We start from the raw sequence: 19260 nt of genomic DNA, 5'->3' as shown, positions 1-19260 counted from the left end.
ACGTTCACAAATACATACAAGAGTATGTATCATAATAATGTTAATATCTGAAAATTTTTGACGCAGCGAAATAAAATGAAATCTTATTCTTAAAATTATTTTCGAGACACAAATTATATTTTAGAATAAAAAGAGGTATAACTACATCTCAGTCATACTGAAATGAATAATAGTACGTTGCCTGATGTTTGTTCTGTAAATAAAACGACATTTAGGTTTGTTTGGAACTTTTTTCCTACAGAAGGAGAGGTACACGCTCATTAGTAGGACTTTGGGGTGTGAGTTATAGGAGTATCTCAAAATTTTCTAGTGGACGAAAAACAGTGACATTTGGGTGAGCTGTTAATAGATTGATCTATGACAATCGGCAAGTTGGGGAAGATGTTGGCTGACTAGGATGGGGTAATCCCCAATACAATAAGGATGGCAGACACCTCCTGATTATGTCACAGAGGCACTGGAGTTCTCTGATTTCCATCATTCGCTGAACCATGCTGTCCATTTGAGGCATCATACTGTGATCACTGATGACCCGCCTCCCTATGCCGCACCTCCACCGTGAGTGATTTTGGCATCGGGCGAGCCAGTACGTCATCTTGTGTAGACTACCAGATTCCTCTATCAGTCACAGAAGCGTTGCCGTTCCACGAGAACATGTCAGGTGTCACGTGTTGACTGTTGCCGATTTATGCCCCAAATTTGTACGTCAGCCTCCCGAAAGCCAGTAGATTAAAATATATTTTGACCCTTCTGTAGTATGTTGCTAACGTATACCTTTTTCTCAGCGTTCGCTAATGCCCAACTAATTACAAACCTTTCATACCTCACAGATGAAAACTGTGAGCCAGACCAAGAATCGAACTTGGGGCCTTTGTCTTTCACATGCAAGTGCTCTACCGACTGAGCTATCAAAGCATGACTCATGAAATCCCCGCCGGCCGGTGTGGCCGTGCGGTTAAAGGCGCTTCAGTCTGGAACCGCGTGACCGCTACGGTCGCAGGTTCGAATCCTGCCTCGGGCCTGGATGTGTGTGAAGTCCTTAGGTTAGTTAGGTTTAAGTAGTTCTAAGTTCTAGGGGACTGATGACCACAGAAGTTAAGTCCCATAGTGCTCAGAGCCATTTGAACCATTTTTGAACCATGAAATCCCCAAGAATTGTACTTCTGCCAGTACCTCATGTCCGGCCTTCCAAACTTCACGAAAGCTTTCCAGCGAAAGTTGTAAGCCTAGCACTACTGGAAGAAAGGGTATTGCGGTGGTTTAGCTGGAGCCTGGGGAACATTTCCAGAATAAAATTTTCACTCTGTAGCAGAGTGTGCGATGGTATGAAAGTTCCTAGAAGATTAAAACTGTGCGCTGGACCCAGCAATGTAGGAGATGTACTGGCGGAAGTAAAGCTACGGGGTGAGTCGTGAGTGGCGGTTGGGTAGCCCATTACATTCCTGCTTAGCGCATCAGGTGAGTATGTTCTACCTGTTTCCACTTCTACCGCAGGTCTGCGAGTGCTTCCACGTGTTTGTCTTCAATTTCGTTTAAGTCCTTATGTTTGTCATATAGTTATTTCTCTCTCAGCGTCTCGTTTTTATGACTCACTTTTGCCGCGGCGTTGTCTTGCGCCGTGACATTCTCCATGTGTCCCAGCAACATTTCACGTACAGGTACCGTCAGTTATATTTTTGACAAGTCCACGTGGCATGTACAGCCAAGTTCGTTAGATATTCGCGATTGGCTAGCAGATACTATCAACGTAACTTCAGAACAGTTTCACACGGCTTACTTCGATTCTGAATCGTATATGTCTCATGTCAAGTTTCCACGCCTTCTTCTGTCTGCGGCTTGGATAAGAAGTCTCTTTCAGCCATCGCAATGCTTCAAATAGTGTGGTTATTCTGGTGAACGCGGAGGTGCAATATACGAATGTTAACTTTTACGACAGTTTTCTCAAGACGGAACTCTGGACTGCCCTACATTGTTTACAAATTTGTAGTGGTGTTCTGTCCGTGGACATGGTGGTCAAACGGAGACAAGAAGGAAACCAGAATAGAGTATCCCAGTGTGTGAAAATCGGGTATATACAATATACACAGGGCAAGAAGGGACCTGTTCTATATGTAATGCGAGTGTGCATATCCACACAAACTACCCACGTCGCGTGACGGTCATAAAATCAACTTATGAACATCGTGAAAGTCTCACTTCAGCGGACTAGTTCCGCAAGTGGAAGTCATTGCGCTTAACCTAGGTTCTGAGGGGCAACCGATCCATTGCTTAATCTAGCTAGCGCATTTCTGCAGCTAACCGCGCGTTGGGTCTTTGCCACTGTAGCTTCAGCGCCGCCGCCACCTCCGTTCTAGGCAAACGTAGACGGACGTTAGGTGGTGAGAAGTCCGACGATTCCTCTTCTTTGCTCCACTCTACTGAAAATATTCCATTGGAGGAAACTTCCAAAGTTCAGATCGAATGATAACAAGTCAGCTGCTGTTCAAGTTTCGAAAACGTCCAGTGAGACCTGGTGGTAGTCAAGGGAAGGCAGGATTCGGTTACGATTGTGGACGGGGCCGTAATCAGTTGCTATTGGTTGCCTTTTACAATTGCACACAATTTATTTTAAACCAGTAATTCCAGACTCAACAATAAATAAAAAAACTACACTCATTTAATGAAGGAATAAAGGCAGTGTAAACAATAGTGCTTTTAGTGAGTTACAATTTAGCAAATCACCATTAAATACAGACACAACAGAAAATGTTTTAAAAGCAAGACGTCCATAGACGTAAGAGATACCTAACTCCTCGAAACTTTTGTTATTACCTCGTCCATATTTGGCGATGTTCGCTCTCTCTTATTACAATTTCATTTAGCCAGCGGGCATCCAGTGCTAATCTAAAGCCTTCGTCACGCTTAGGCGCAACAATAAGAGGATTGTTACATTCACTAGCTGCTTTTTCGCTGATACCCCATACCAAAATATGCAGAATTCCTTTTTTAACCGCTTGCTTTCTGGAAACATGTATCTGATAAGGTTTCTTGAAAAATACCTGCCCAGGCTTTACATTCAAACGGTATTCATACCTCTTAACTTCACCAGGAGTATTCGTAAATACATTATGATGAGTGGTTAATACTTCCCTTAATTATGCTCTTTATCAGAAATTTGATTTGTTGATCGCACTTTTGCCTCTATCTCTTCTAGGATATAGTTTTCCTCCGGATTAACATGTTGCACATTATTACTGAATTAAGTATCTTTCTGCAAGTATCCTTTATTCCTTATTAGCCTAATAGGTAGTTCCTTGGCTTCATAATTACTGCCTAGAAATTTCCTATTAAATGCTCTTTTATTACCTGAGAATCAGGTAAGGTTTAAACTAATTTGTTCTGATCAAAATCAATCCTCCCTTTACGTTTTGTTAAGAAATCTGTGCCTATATTACCTCAACACTTAAACTCAGCACGATTAAACAAGGATGATCTATTATCATGTCACCTGTATCAATTGGTATCAGAGCTTCGTGCTGTACTGGTCTAGATACTTTCCCAGTGGTACCTATTGCTTTCAAACCACTCATTTTCATGACACTTAATTAACTCTTATTTGGAATAGAATCAAAAAATGCTTGGGACAAAGTCCTCACTTCGCCGCCACTGTCAGGAAGATAAGGCACTATTAATCCTGACACATTAGTTTTTATACTTGGGTAAGTTATTCTCGTCTGAACAGGTTCCTCACAAACATTTTCTATTAAATCCTTTTCAATCTGTGTCCAGTTAAAGTAGTATTGTTCAGTTCCAAATATATTCACACTTAGATTCATGAGGTCATTCTTAACTGTCTTTAGCAAACCGTCCAGCAACTCTAAATCAAAGCACTTGATGACTTCCTCTACTTCCGTTTGCTACATATCAGCTAAACTATTCTCTATCTCTGAGCAACTGCGTCCTTGCAGAACGTGATATCTATAACACTGCCTTCGGCTTTTACCGTTTGTGGCAAGTCAATACAGCTAACAGGTTCCTTGACCTCATTATTATTGCTACCCCATCATCCATCAATTACTCCGCTTCGAAACCTTGCCAAACTGACTCTACTTCTCTACCGCAACTTTAGCCGTCAGACTTCCATTATCGTTGAAAATGTAAGCCTTCATTTCATCTTCGTCCCTATTAGATTCAAACCCGTTAATTTCTTCGTCCCTATTACCTATAGCACTTTCTTTCTCTTGCTTGCCAAATTTTCTAAAGTGTCCAAAATGCTGTCAACTATATTATCAAAATGGTTTAGCACATCACTGGTAAAGTCTGTTCCTATTCTATCATCTCTGTTATCTGTTTGCGCGCTTTGACTGACTGTCGTCTGTGTTTTTGTTACTGGATGTGTTACTCTTTCCGCCTTGTAAGCCCCAATTTCCTCATAGACGGGACTTAGTTTCCCACACGCGGTCTGTTGTGTTCATTTAATGTAGAATCAGATTGGGTAGCGGTCTGGTTTCCGTCTTGTCTCAAGGACACTTCATTTACATTTTCTGCTTTCGTCATAATAATAGTTGTGTCTGCCCACTCTTCCTCTACCATGGCCTTCATTACGATAATTAGACCTTGTATTCTGAACCTCCATATTTTCAACATTCACGTTCCCATTGTCATTATTTCTGTTGTTTACACTATCGTGAGAAGAACTCTTTTTTTTAACACCTGCTCCTCAGCAGCAGCTACCCTTTTTACTTGCTCTAGACATTCAGTGAACATAGCCACACTATCCCCAGGTGCAGAAATGATTGTCTTCTGCCAATACAAAGCCAGTTTACCTTCAAGCAAGCTTTTTACCACTCCAAAACTCTCTGAAAACATCCTTTTGTTTGTTGAGTCGCCAATACTCGTAAAGAAATGCAGGTTTAAATTCAGAAAGAGTTTTGCGTCTTATCATTATGTCATCTAACTACCGCAAAGCATATCCTGGCAAATAATTTCTTATGAAAGAAATTTTCTCTCACTCTGACCATACATTAGGCAAAACACGCTCAAAATCGTTCCAGAACTCTAATGGGTGAATTTGCTTGTCTGGATCAAAACGTATAAATTGACGACAGGCGATGAAAGTGTTGTCAACTGACCCAAAATCCTGAACAGTAGTATTACAGGAACTGCGAGAGGTTACTCTATTTTTGGTGTTAGTAATACTAGTATTTACTTCTTCAACTTGTAATTTTACTGCTTCCACGTTATTAGAAAATCTTTTCTCAACATCTTCACAAAATTTCACAGCCGGACTTTACTTTCTTAATATCTTTCTGACAAGAATTTGCTATAATAGTTACTCCTCCAAATCGATGAGAGTAAAGTTTGGATTCGTTGCCTACTCTTTCTGAAAACCTCCCTTACAAATGTTCATCTGTGTCTTTGAATGGTTTGCGAATTTCGCCAATTTCAGTTTTGAAAGTACTATGAAATTCATTTAGTTGTTGCCCTACTTTGACTTGCAGATCGCGGTGGTTAGCATCAATTTTATGATTTGAACTATTCAGTTTTGAGGTCAATTAACCCTTTAATGCTTTATTACTAGATTCTATCTTACTACTTAACTGCTTGCTGTGGGATTCCACCTTACTTTTAAGTTCTTTATTACTATCCCTGAGTTCTTTAGGATGCGATTCAAGTTTAGTAAACAGTAATTGCATCCAGTGTGATGCCTCTATACAGCCACTGATGATTTCCACTGTTTTTAAAGGAGTTTCTAGCATTCGCAGACTTGTTTCAGTTTCAGACATATTGAGCTCAATTTCATGATCTGATAACTTTATTAATTCTACCTTTCCCTTTTTGACCTCAACTGCAATTACCTCGTCATTAGAAAATGCTACTGATTTTGCAACACCATTGAAATTCAATTTACATTCTACTTTTGACAAATCACACTCCGATTTTCAGTTTATTACATCGACGGAATCATCGTCATTAATTTCAGACTTGGATTCTGAGGGTACGTCGTCAGAGACTGGTTCCAGCTTAATTTTACATTATTCTCATCAATATTTTCCACTTTTAGTAGCCTATTAGCAGCAACTAACAACTTATATCGAACTTAATTGCTGGACCTTGACGAATGACGCCAGCGTGGTGTACCAGCATACTTGAAGCGAAGCGTTGCAGCGGCAGCAGCAGTGCCGTTGAGTATAGCGTCGAGTCTCACCTACTGTGGTAGCTTCTGGGGGGGCTGGGCACCAATGAGCGAGCGCAGTAACAGGTGGTTCACAGATCCTCGCAGCTCCGTGATGATGCACCGTCCTCTTGTAACCTCAGCGCCGGTGGCGGCCCCGATCTAGTGTCGTGTTCTCGCTTCCTTCCGACACGATCAAGTTTACTGTGGCTAACATTCACAGCTTAGTTTCCCCAGTTGCGGGCAAATCTTAGCACTGTTGTCGCACTGGTTTCTGTCCATTTCACTTCGGCAACCTGTTAGTGGCTATCGAGTTCGACGTTTTATACCGACCACTTTCATTGTTTAATTTTCCCGTCGATGAACCATATGTGGGGCGGCTGCGCCGTCTGTTTACGAGAGCCTAAAAACTATTTTTGTGGTCAGCCAGAAAGCGATGGAGAAAATAATGACAATATTTTCCAGTGTGAAAGTCCACATTCTTCGGCCACGCGGGGTACCCAAGCGGTCTGAGGCGACTTGTCATGGTCCGCACGGTTCCCCTGTCGCAGGTTCGAGTGCTCCCTCCGGCTTAGGTGTGTGTTCTTAGCGTAAGTTAGTTTAAGTTAAATTAAGCTGTGTGTAAGCTCAGCGACCAATGACCTCAGCAGTTAGGTCCCATAAAACCTCAACACGAATATCCAGTTTTCCACATTCTTCTTTTGTTCATTGAAAGAAATGTTTCTACTCTCTATATATTCAACAGAATCAGGAACTATGGATATAAACGAATCTTTTGAATTCTAATTGATTGATATATTTGATAAACTTTCGCACACACATCATAGTGGTATTCCTGATAATAATGACAATGATGTCACTATCAGAAACAGCACTGAGCAATTCAGAGGCGACCTTTGTGGTAAGTCCCCATTAAATGGTCCTTCGTCCTGACTTCTGATACTCAAAGTTAATTGCTCGCCACAAAAGTGGAAAATAATGTCAACACATGCCACGCGGTTTTGTTACCAGTTACTTCTGTGAAATCTAAGCGATCCAGGATGGTGTACAGTCCTCGCGAATTCACTTCCTATTTCTACCGAAAACAAGCGTTAAGTTGCAGGCTGGCTGTGATGTCACCTGAGGCAGCACGTAAGGTGGCGTTTCAATGACACGGACCGTATGTTAGCTGGGTGCCAAGTGAAGTCCGTTCACTGCCTCATCTTCTTCCTTTGCTTGTACCATTGTCCCACAATTTTCACAGGGTCGGCATTGTTGGATCACGCATGGTTAATTGAAAGGGGTGCCTGGATGCCCTTCCTCCCACTGTCCTGTACCCCTTGGGATGGAATCAGTGTACCCCAGTTGTCTGCGTCTAGTGTACCATGGAAGAGTGCGAACGTGTTTTACACGTCTGAAAGTTGTGTAAGTGAGGCGGGACGTGGGGCCCAGCCTGGTATTCACCTAGCAACATGTGGAAAACCGCCTAAAAACCACATCCAGGCTGACTGGCACACCGGCCCACGTCGTTAATCCGCTGGGCGGATTCGATCCGATGCCAGCGTGCCTACCCAAGTCCAGGAATCAGCGCAATAGCGCTCTCGGCTAACCTGTGGGTAAGTCCATTCACTGCATCTAAGGCGGTATTTATACACGTGCGCATCAGATGACCGAAGGGAACACCTGCTGCCATCCACTCTATCCCCAACTAGCAGCATGTAAATGGCTGCTTTCTCGGATGCACATAATTTTATAACACATTTGTATCTTCGTAATTTATGTATGAATTATGTTGGATTTAATCACAGAGAAAGTTTTAACTCGCCTGCATTTAAACATTGCTGGCTAGAATTTTTAGAATGGAACCGACACAGTAGAACATGGCCTCTGAACTACATCTTCAAGAGAGTTTGTTCAGATTGTTATTTAAATCAAAGTCTTGAAACTTGTTATACCTTCATTATTTGATAGATGTAACCAAGTGCTTTCGTCAGAACTGTCTATCATTAATATAGATGATACTTAATCTACTATAAATTATGACGTCGTTGTTCCAAATTTAGTTTTCAGGAAATTTCTTGAAAACTATTAGAGGTAGCTCAATGGCGTCATGTAGTTAAGATTTCCATATGAAATTGAGCTTCATACCAATTTTCATTTTCCTAAGTCTAATATTTTGCTCCTTCAGTTTTTCTTAAATAATTGCTCTAATGAAGCTAAGACTTGTATTAGTTAATTTTGACACACATTTGCACATTCTGATTGAATTTTAGCTGTATAGCTTTATTGTTTAGCGACACTTATTTTTTTCTTAAAACGATGAATTTAGGGGAAGTTATTCATGTGATGCCTTTGAGATTTGACGATTTAAACGTTAATATACTGAAGCATATGTTAGAAAGCTTAGTAAAGCTTCTTCAATTTTTAATTTCATTCTTAAATTATGGCGGAATTCTTCGTATGCTACGCACAGGCGAGTTATGATGACGTGGTGCTAGTAGCAGTGAACTGGGGTAAGTCCCGGCACACCCGCTCGTCTCTGTATCTCTCATAATGATACAGCGCTTGTTTGGCACAGGGTGTTTAATAGCCTTTTGTCGATATTCCGAGAGCAAATTCTATCTGTTCATCAACGTTGTGTGCCTTGGCTCACGATCGTGATTTCTGTACCTAGTCGAATGCCGGATCATCATCTGGGTGGCTGCAGCGACTTGTTTCTGGAGCCGTACTTTTTATTAAATAAGGCACTTGACCGGGCCAGACACAGATTCTTGATGCAGGTGATAAAGGCATCAGGTCTCAATCACACTGCTGATCAGGTACTGTCCAACCTATTCACTGGTATTCAAGCATGTGTTGCCGTGAATGGACTTCTCATTTCCCAGATCCCCAACCCACAAGGCTTACCGAAAGGGAGCCCCCTCTCCATGAAGTTTCTTGTCCTGTCAGTAGAACTTATAAGTTATGCTTCGCGTTACTGTTGACCAGTTATGTGGCTGGAAAATATTAGGAGAAATCTTCTTGGTACGAGCGTACAGTTTGAAAAGCTGACGTCTGCCATACAGCTCTAAAACTTTACGTGCTACCAGTCTTCCTTGTTGGTTGATTGAAGGTTTGAAGTCGTCGATCGAGGAGGTGGCGACAGTCACTCACTGTCGGCCGTCGCTGTTGCAGAAGCTGGATGTTGGCGCGCCTTCTTCTCGACATGGTCTCCAGCCGAAACGGGCTCTTGATGTGTGCCAGCTAACGCTTCCCGTCCGCGACACCCTGTCAGAAACCAACATAGCAAGTCAAGCGCAATTACATGCTGCCAAACCCCGAAAGCGCGGCAACTCGCGGGAGAGTCACACTACACAACTGCTCCACTGCACTACTCCAGCCAGACTCTCTCTGCTCTGCCCGCGCTCCACGCGGCAGAGTTAACACTACCAAAGATCCTAAACACTGTGGTTCTCTACACGACCTACCGATGTATTCGTTCGACAGCATAGTTTTCCCTAGGCAAGACCCAGCGTAGAGCCGGCCGAAGTGGCCGTGCGGTTAAAGGCGCTGCAGTCTGGAACCGCAAGACCGCTACGGTCGCAGGTTCGAATCCTGCCTCGGGCATGGATGTTTGTGATGTCCTTAGGTTAGTTAGGTTTAACTAGTTCTAAGTTCTAGGGGACTAATGACCTCAGCAGTTGAGTCCCATAGTGCTCAGAGCCATTTTGAACCCAGCGTAGAATACAAATAATATTTACAAAACAAACCAATTATACATCGACATAGATGCATAAATATATATACAAATAGTAAAACAATTACAATATAATGTCATATATTCAGGTAACAAAATAAGAAAAATATTTATAGAACAATAGATGGAAATAGGAGCATATTCATTTCCAGCGTTACAAGCTGAAGGCCTTACACAACAAGAATGGCAATAAATTAAGAATTGTTTAATGACTCGCGGCAATTTACACCTTACAGGTATTCAAATAGTAAGGTAAGTCGCCACAAACGCAGCAGAAGGCATCGGGCGCCAGGAATGGCACTAAATAAGGTTTCAGGGGTTACTGGTAAAATACAAATTCCAAATTAAAATTTCAAGGCAAATGACCACAACCAGCAACGGCAATAATATAGAAATTTCGAAACCTGATGTAAAACAGCAAATACAAAAGCAAAAGTTAATTTAAAAAAACAAGCAACTGACTCAGATGGTGCTCCAGGAATCGCTCTCTGAGAACGTCCGGCAGCAAACACTTTTGCGAGCGATGAGATAGACATCCAAGAGTTGCATTTACCTCACAAGACGGTAAGTCAGACTAGTGGCAGTTCAACGAATGACTAATTATAATCTTGCTGGACCTGCCTGACGTCTGGCAAACCAAATGCAACGATGGAACAACATTCCAAAGCCGGAACCGATGGTCATGCTCTACGTCCTGAATACTGTATTTAGAACCCCCTGAACTAGAAAGGAATCATTATCACGAGAGTAGCGGAATCACCAACCGGCCTACGATAAAGAAACCTGTCAAAACTACACGCTTTACCGGACAGCAGCACCAAGACGAGGAAATGCACATTGCCGTTACATACACTAAACCCCAGGGCAGGGATATCACGATGGTGGAGGTTTCACCACTCAGATAGATATGCACTCCTCTTAAAGACTGCGGGATCCGGTTTACCCCCGTGACCACAGCCCTTCCATCCGGCAGTCCATGTGTGCTACCAGCGTTACCAGCGTGTTCTCGCACTGCGCCGCCCTGGCTTGTCCTCCGTCCTCCATTCACACGACCCGGTTAAACAACGACGTCGCCCCAAACATACGACAACATTTACTACATATCGATAACCGCCGCTGCTGCCATTAGTGGCCAGACAATGCTTGCGAGACCGAGTAGCGCCAGTCAACATGAGAAGAAGACAAAATCCTGCAACCAAGCCAACTAAACGATACCGTCTGGGCTCCGACAGAGGGCGGAAACCTACAAACAGCACCAACGTGAGACGCAGTGCTGTTCAACTCGAGCTACTTATTCTATTACATCTCTCTTATATAGGTGTCTTCAACCGGCCACTCTAACTCCTCATGCTGATGATGGCCGGATTAACTCTAACTTACGGTACATAGATGAATTTTTTGTTTTAGTAATACTTCTGGGAGGCGTCATTTTGTCAGTGACACACCTTACCACTGATCTTTGCTTTCTCGTTGGAGAGTTCTGTCATCACTCTTCTAGTTGAAATTGCCGCTCCCGTTATGTCCTGGAAAGAGTGTGGTTTCGATTTATTAATCCTAGACTCCTGATGGAAGTCACTTCGTCGTGGTATTGGGTCATTCTGATCCCAACTAACGACCGCCTCCATCGATTTGGTTTTAGTCTGACTGGTCTTTGTGACATCGACCTGGTACATTAACACACAGTCTTTTTGCTTGCAAACGAGAACACTGACACTGGTTTCGTCGAAAACTGGCCTTCCTGAAGCTGCTTACTCGGTTGAAGTTCTCTGTGTTCGGATTTCACCGTATTCCATCGGACGAAGACTGATTCGATCTTATGGCTCCTGGGACAGTACGTCTACTGTGCAGTTGATCCCATCCCCGCGTTTTCCACGAATATATGGCCATGCTTACGGGAAGTGGCAGAAGCTTCCACATTATCGTACTGCATTTGCAAATATTTTGTAGTTTGTCCTTAGTCGTCAGGGTATTGGTAACCTTTGTTTAGGTGTTTCTTTTTCTTTACTCTTATTCTAGCTTCCTCTCATTGTATTCTCCCCAGAGAAAAAAGTTGTTTTCTTTTGAGTACCAAAATTGAGGAAATTATGTGTATCAAGTTTCATTTTCATAAAAAGTAAAAAATTAATAAAAATAAAAATATAAGAAATAAAAAGTGGAAATAAATAGACAATCTGGTACGATATCCATTTGAGGAACCAGCTCTTTCCTGCGAAAGACAAAGTTCCTCGGTTCCATTCTCGGTCCAATAGACAGTTCAAAAACAAAAAATAAGAGGGTAGAGCCCTTACCATGAAAGGCTAAGTCCCCATTTCTAGTCTCGGTCCGGCACATAGTTTCAATCTGCCAGGAAGTTTTATATCAGCTGAAGAGTGAAAATTTCATTCGGTATACATCTCATTCCTCTTCGGTCACATGCGTCTTCCTGTTGTACCCTTTCTGTGAAACATCCTTCACTCTTTACTCTCCTACCAGTGATTAATACAAAATAAAATAAGTAGGTGGTTTAACTTATCCAACTAACACTCCAACAGAAGAGTATACAGATATAAGATGGTAGACAGCACACAGCTGTACATAATGCAACTATTGAGTAAGATCCCCAACATTAAATTTGACCTTACAATAAAACGAAAACGATATCATTTTGTGTCACGTACTTTTTTTTTTGATGATCACCAAATTGTTGCTCTCGAAGAACAGGTACTTCCCTCTATAATACAGTCTCATCACTACTGTGTAAAGAACTCTTCTATCACTGGTTGCGGATAATGTGGTTTTCTCTACTATATGTGATAAACAGACAGTTCATCCTCAGATAAGATTTCGTACTTCGTCAGTATGCTCACCAACAGAAACCCATGAGAATCAAAGAGAGCCTCAAGCTCTAGTAACATCATCTGCATTGCTAACTTTTATATTAATTCCAACTATTTTACATGCTTCTGTAACGCAGCTAAACAGACAGAGCTTAGGACAGGAACCTCAACACCACGATCCTGTAAAACTTCTAGCTGTGATATGGAGTGTCTGTGTGGGTAAATGCTGGTGAGGCTGGAGTGATGAGTGAACGAGTTAGTGTGACAACGTTTTTAGTCTTTTTCTCACATTCTTTTCTTTAAATATTTGTAAAGGCGCTGATGACCTCGACGTTGAGTGTCCGCACAGCCCCAGAAACAACAAAAAATCTCCAAGCGAGTGATTGTCGACCTCTTAGACATATGCCTGTTCTCAGTCTGAAAGTTATCCATTTCAGTGCGTATTACAAGCTCACTCTTCTGATACCTGTCGGCTGGCTTCTGCAGACAGTTCGTCTGCAAGCCCCTCAACAAGTTGCGAAGTGTGAACTGCGGTTCATGCCCTAAATACTCTGTCGAGCAGAAAAGATACGATTACGTCCTTAACAGTGTGGTTGGCCCAACAAAGCAAAACCTATACTGTGAGGCGTGGGTTCAGTAAGTCTTTAGTAGGTTTCTGCAGGTGTGGAACACTAGATATTTACGTACAGATGACGCATTCCACGAATCACGGGGTTGATGGTTTGTGTGCTCGTGTTTGCCCCCGATTAGTTCCATCAGGTACAAAGTAAGTAAATATTGTGACCATGAAATCAACGTGAATTCACTATCATATTTCTCAAAGCACTACAGCACTATTTTGCTACTGTGATACAGACAGTAGTCCGCCTGGAAGATACCATTGCCGTAGTGTAGGACGTCGGACATGACGGGATGGAGAATTCCCTTCTCTTCAGCGCGCACCGTTCTCTTTTATAGGTAACAAAATCTTCCCACTACACTTGTTGTCTACAACGAAATACCATATTTTTAATTTGTTGCCAACAGAAAATTAAATAAAATAAATTAAAAGATTCCAAGAAAAACGTCATAACATCAAGCTAAAACACATCCACGTAAGACACTTCGGTGTTCAATTTCCATCCAGGTCCGATGCAGAATGTCCGTATAAATGCAGCCGATCACTTCCACAGTTCGAATGCGGAGGTTCTGAAGGTGTTCCATTGCAATGGCGAATACTCAGTCCTCCAAAGATCTCCAGAGAAGAATGGTGTGGTGTCAGGAGGGTGAGGAGACCAGCATCTTGAAAATGTTCAATTTAGAGCTATCCGAACGTTTAACGACGACTAAGGTGTGGCACCATCTCGCTGAAACCAAAGGCTTGCTTCCAGGTCTTCAGTCTAGGGAAAAACAAACATCTCCGCCATGTCTAGGTACGTCGTCTCTCTGATAATATCCTGAGCAAAGAAATACGGTCCATTTACCTCGTCGAATGTGAAACCACACCAAACGTTCACTTTCGAACCATCTCGCACATTTTCCGAGATACTGTATGGATTATGTGAGTCCCAAAGGCGAACATTATGCCTGTACACGATTCAAGAGACATGAAAACTGGTCCCATCAGAAAACATTACACTTGACAGCAAAGTAGGATTCCGGTCGATTCGGTTATGTATTTTACATGCAACTCGATATCACTCTTGCTTGTGATAGGGCTTTATGGGCTGCAGAATCTGCAACTAGTATGAATACAAACGCAACAGCTTTTTGAGGATCTTATAGTTGCACGTGGCATCTGAAGCTGCCATGGAGAATGACGGATTAATTTGTGTGGCCTTCGTTTTAATGCTTGTTGACATTCTCCCTTTGTTATTATTCCAGATACTTATTATGGCATCCTTCTGTTCTTTTGCGGTCTCGTGCTGCTTTCTCGTAAATTAAACTGCCTTTGAACCATATGAAGGGATTTAAACTCTGCGTACAAAAGCATAGTTCGTGCGTGTTACTGCACTAACGAGATTTCCGCTTAGATGGACAACAATCAAACAATAAAAATGTGCTACACCTTGACAAAACTCAGGCAGCAACTTTACGTCCTTTTGCACCCAACGGTCAAGTCAGACCTAAAAAAAAAAAGTTTTATTTTCAATCCACCTCAAGAAGTAGCCCATTTAGTTGTTGATAGCCTGTGTTTTGTGGTAAGGGTAACCATTGTATCCCACAGACTGTAATATGTGTGCGATTCACGTAAACGACATGCGAAGTTCAATTTCGTAAGAAGACATCTCTTCCTATGTACTATTTAAGAAATTACCTAAATGTGATCGGCAGGACGGTGTTTCTAACCGCTGTCCTTTAGAAAGGATTCCGTTATGTTGACAACAACACAGATTTGCTTCTTAATGTAATATGCTGTGGTAATTATGGTTTCCACATATGTTCCAAGCTATTAGTGGTTCAAGAAACGTCATACTCTTCCTAGAATAAGAATGATTTCGGATATGGGCATATTGAAGGGTGTGTCTCTTGCGAGCCCTTTACAACCTTTACGAAGTGCTTGTATTTCAACTGCACTTTTCCAATTTCGAGGCATAAAACTAATAAAAATAATGAAACAGCATTACTATCTCAAGTCACTTATCTGTGAACAGCATACTCCCTCTCAAGAGAGGAGAAAAAATATGTCTAAACAGTAAAGTTTTATCGAAAGAGAAGTTTGCGACGCAATAAAGCAGCAAGTTGAACTGTATAATATTACTGCTCGCACTTGTCGATTGGAACCTGGAGATCAATGGATGCCGACCGGCCGCCGTGTCATCTTTTTCCAGGTGGCGTCAGGCGGATTTAGTAAGAAAGGTCGTGGGTTCAACATACCCTCTCCCTGCCGTTGTCGATTTTCCAGACTTCGAAACGGATTTTTTCATTCAAGTGGCTCCTCCAGTGCCATCAGGAGGCTAAGAGTACCCCGTCGCACTCTTCCCACCGAGGAAAAACCCTTATCAGTACCGCGATTCTAACCCAGCTTCTCCGCATGAGATTCGTCAACACTGACAACTCTGCTGAAGACGCCGTTATTGCTGATTTGCTGATTAAATTTGCTCACAAAAGGAAACTTATGTAATCACATATATCTGAGTCTAATGTACGTTATTATCTAGCATTTGAGCATAAGTTACTAAAAGAATGCAGAAATAAAAATTATTTCTTTATTTTCAGACTCTGTCTATGCTGAGTTGGTTAAGCACAGAGAATGGTTTCTGGAAGAGGACAAATACGTCGCGGACGAGAGCAAGAGACCTAAGGACAACGGCTACAGCTACGAACTGTTTGGTGTGGACGGATCCTTCAAAAAGCTGCAATTGGACTGACCACATCAAAGGCAGAAAGCGTAGTACCACTATGATGTGCATGTCGTATCTTGTTTTCAAGCACTGATGGGATTTCTTCTCCACATCAGATGTGCGTTTTTCACTGTTGTAATAACGAAGCTGATGGTTCAAAATTTCCGCTCAGGCAATACAAAATTGAAATATAGAACCACAATGAATCTACAACAGAAAAAGAGTTATTGTGTTTATTGATGGGGAACTAGACTTATTAAGTTGAAGGATAAATCTTTTGGGTGATTAGGCGGCCCCATGTTCCTCTTCAAACAGTTCCGTCAGATCCGAGGATATCTCCTCGGTTATTCGTCACACACATTGTTTATATTTTCAAACATGGGTTAAGTAGAACTTTCGTTGTGCAGTAGCCTGATATTCCAATTACAACGTGGTTACAGACGGTTAAGGTAATTGAAATCGTTATCAATAGTTACCGAAGAGTGAATTTAATAATTCTGACTTGCTGGAAACCTCACAGTCTCATGTGAAAAAGCGGATCACAGCGCGACTAGTAATTCAAACATCGCTATACTGTTCTAAGTTATACCAAAACCTTAGATAAATTTGGAAGCAAGATATTTTGGTATTACCACACAAAATATTTAACAACACACATCTTACGAATTACTAAATATTTGTTACCTTACCAAAACGTCAATTTCTCGCAGCTCACCACAAGCTGATATAGCCAAGATGCAGCAAATATTTCAGAATCCCACTTAACTGGCACTCAGTCGTAAATCTACAAAGCTATTTTTAAAAAGAAAACTCTTTTATCAAAAATAATCTGGTACTGTAATATTGTAACCAGACTGATTTACTATATAGTGAGATCCTGAAACCGGTGTTTAAGATTAGATTTTATATTGTTCTCTTGTGTGTGTGTGTGTGTGTGTGTGTGTATGCACGGTACTGATAGCAAGACACCTCTGAAAATACTGCCTCAACACCAAAAGAACTTTGTAAGAAGGGAAGAGACTGGGGGCGAACCCTATATATAGAAACTTTGTTTAAAACCTGCAATATTAAATAATTGTAATCCTAAATGCCACTTTGTGTCACTTTGCACTCGCAACCACCCACTGTCGGCCTCCTGTGTTTGTGTGGCGCGTGTGTGCGTGTACAGTGTATTTTAAGGTAACTTCGTATCTTTCACTGTGGAAAAGTAAGTTCTGGTGGGATAGGTTAGAAAATGGCGGAAGCCACGCGAGGTCATAAGCGGCAGAAGTCGCAGCTACCTGTTCTTCTCCTACAGAACTGAAGTAGTAGGAATATGTTTTACACTGGAGAATGAACTGAAATGATCAGGTTATGTTTATATAAATTCCGTTCTGGAATAACTTAGATGTTTTTGAATGTATGTAAACTTTCTGCAATGTTCCAGAGCTTTCCGTAAGCGCGAATTTGATAAATCATAATTCACAGGAATTGAACAACTAATCTATCTACACCAAGCTCTACTAGCAACAGAACTATGAAGTCCACATTGCAGAGTAGTGTCAATATCCACCTTTAGTTTTGTTTGATTAATTTCAAATCCTGTCCGGAAAACCATATCAAAAAGTTATATTTATAGTAGCCGTGAACAAAGAAATTGGTAGAGCAGCAAAATTTTGATCAACATCAACAAACTCGAGTATGAGCTCATTGAAACAACAACGAATTGTAGTGCACATAATTGTTTTATTAAGCACAGTTCATGTTAGAAGCTGTGTCATCAGACAATTGTATTCGAGCTGTTGAAAGTAAGTTGTTGATGCAAGGTTCAATATTTAAAATCATAACCTCAGGAAACTTGGATTTATCGCTCATATTATTGATCTACCTATGACGTTGTGTCTTTCAATTTTGCTTACGTAACTATGAAAGCAGAAGAAATAATCTCGGAAACTATTGCTTTCCTTTCTGTTTGTTGTTTAGTTTTTGGATCCCTATCTAACAGTGTTGGCCAATGGCCTTGCCGCAGTGGTTAACACCGGTTTCCGTCATATCACCGAAGTTAAGCGCTGTCCGGCTGGGCTAGCACTTGACTAGGTGACCATCCGATGTGCCGAGCGCTGTTGGCAAACTGGGTTCCCTCAGCCCTTGTGAGGCAAACTGAGGAGCTACTTGATTGAGAAGTAGCAGCTTCGGTCTCATAAACTCACACACGGCCGGGAGAGCGGTGTGCAGACCACATGCCCCTCCATATCCGCATCCAGTGACGCCTGTGGGCAGGGGACGACACGGCGGCCGGTCGGTTCTGTTGGGCCTTCCAAGGCCTTTGTAGAGGCAGAGAGGAGAGTTTTGGATACAATAGTGTTAAATGATCGTGTGACAATGATTAAATTTATTTTATGTAATTATCTAAATGCCAGATATAAGACAAGGTAAGTATTGTATTATTTACATATTCCCATATCCTACTGTTTTGAATGTTATTTTCGCTTTGCAAGAGAGGTTGTTTTTATCTTATGAGCTGATACATTGGATCTGCAAATTTTCCAATTGTACTGAATATTAGTCGATGTTTTGCGATCGTTGCCGAGCATGGCTTTTCTCGTAAGTGTGTTTCAAATTTCTGCGAGCTATAATCATCTTCAGGTGAGCATTGTAGTACTCCTCTGTTATTTAAAGTCTCTGCACTCCTCGCAGCCCTTCTCTTCCCAATCCTAACAATAGCCAAAAACATCGCAGGGCAAACCATTTGTAACTGCGTTGTGTGCCGGTGACTGAGCAGCGCCTTAAGCGGTGGGAGTGCGAAACAAAGCTGTACGATGGGTTGCCACCCGCCGTGGCGTTCGGCGCATTCCAGCGACCACTATGAGAACAGATTGTGGAAGTGGTGGTATTTCTACATCTACATCTACATGGATACTCTGCAAATCATATTTAAGTGCCTGGCAGAGGGTTCATCGAACCACCTTCACAATTCTTTATTATTCCAATCTCGTATAGCGCGCGGAAAGAATGAACACCTATCTCTTTCGGTACGAGGTCTGATTTCCCTTATTTGTGATCCTTCCTTCCTATGCAGGTCAGTGTCAACAAAATATTTTCGCATTCGGAGGAGAAAGTTGGCGACTGGAATTTCGTGAGAAGGTTCCGTCGCAACGAAAAACGCCTTTCTTTTAACGATTTCCAGCCCAAATGGTGTATCGTTTCCGTGGCACTCTCTCCCACGTTTCGCTATAATACAAAACGTGCTGCCTTTCTTTGAACTTTTTCGAT

The 19260-nt window shown here is 41.9% G+C and overlaps 1 protein-coding gene across 1 annotated transcript in view; it reads left to right on the top strand.

The window, feature by feature from the left end:
• Positions 1 to 17101, top strand: part of LOC124612827 (alpha-tocopherol transfer protein-like) — a 32694-nt gene extending 15593 nt beyond the window's left edge. The window contains exon 4 of the mRNA XM_047141253.1: positions 15884 to 17101. Coding sequence (XP_046997209.1) covers positions 15884 to 16035 — 152 coding nt within the window. The 3' untranslated portion in view covers positions 16036 to 17101. The remainder of the gene's footprint in view (positions 1 to 15883) is intronic.
• Positions 17102 to 19260: the final 2159 nt, after the last annotated feature.

This window comes from Schistocerca americana, chromosome 4, assembly GCF_021461395.2.
Source record: "Schistocerca americana isolate TAMUIC-IGC-003095 chromosome 4, iqSchAmer2.1, whole genome shotgun sequence".
NCBI lineage: Eukaryota > Metazoa > Arthropoda > Insecta > Orthoptera > Acrididae > Schistocerca > Schistocerca americana.
This window is presented reverse-complemented; position numbering and strand designations above follow the sequence as displayed.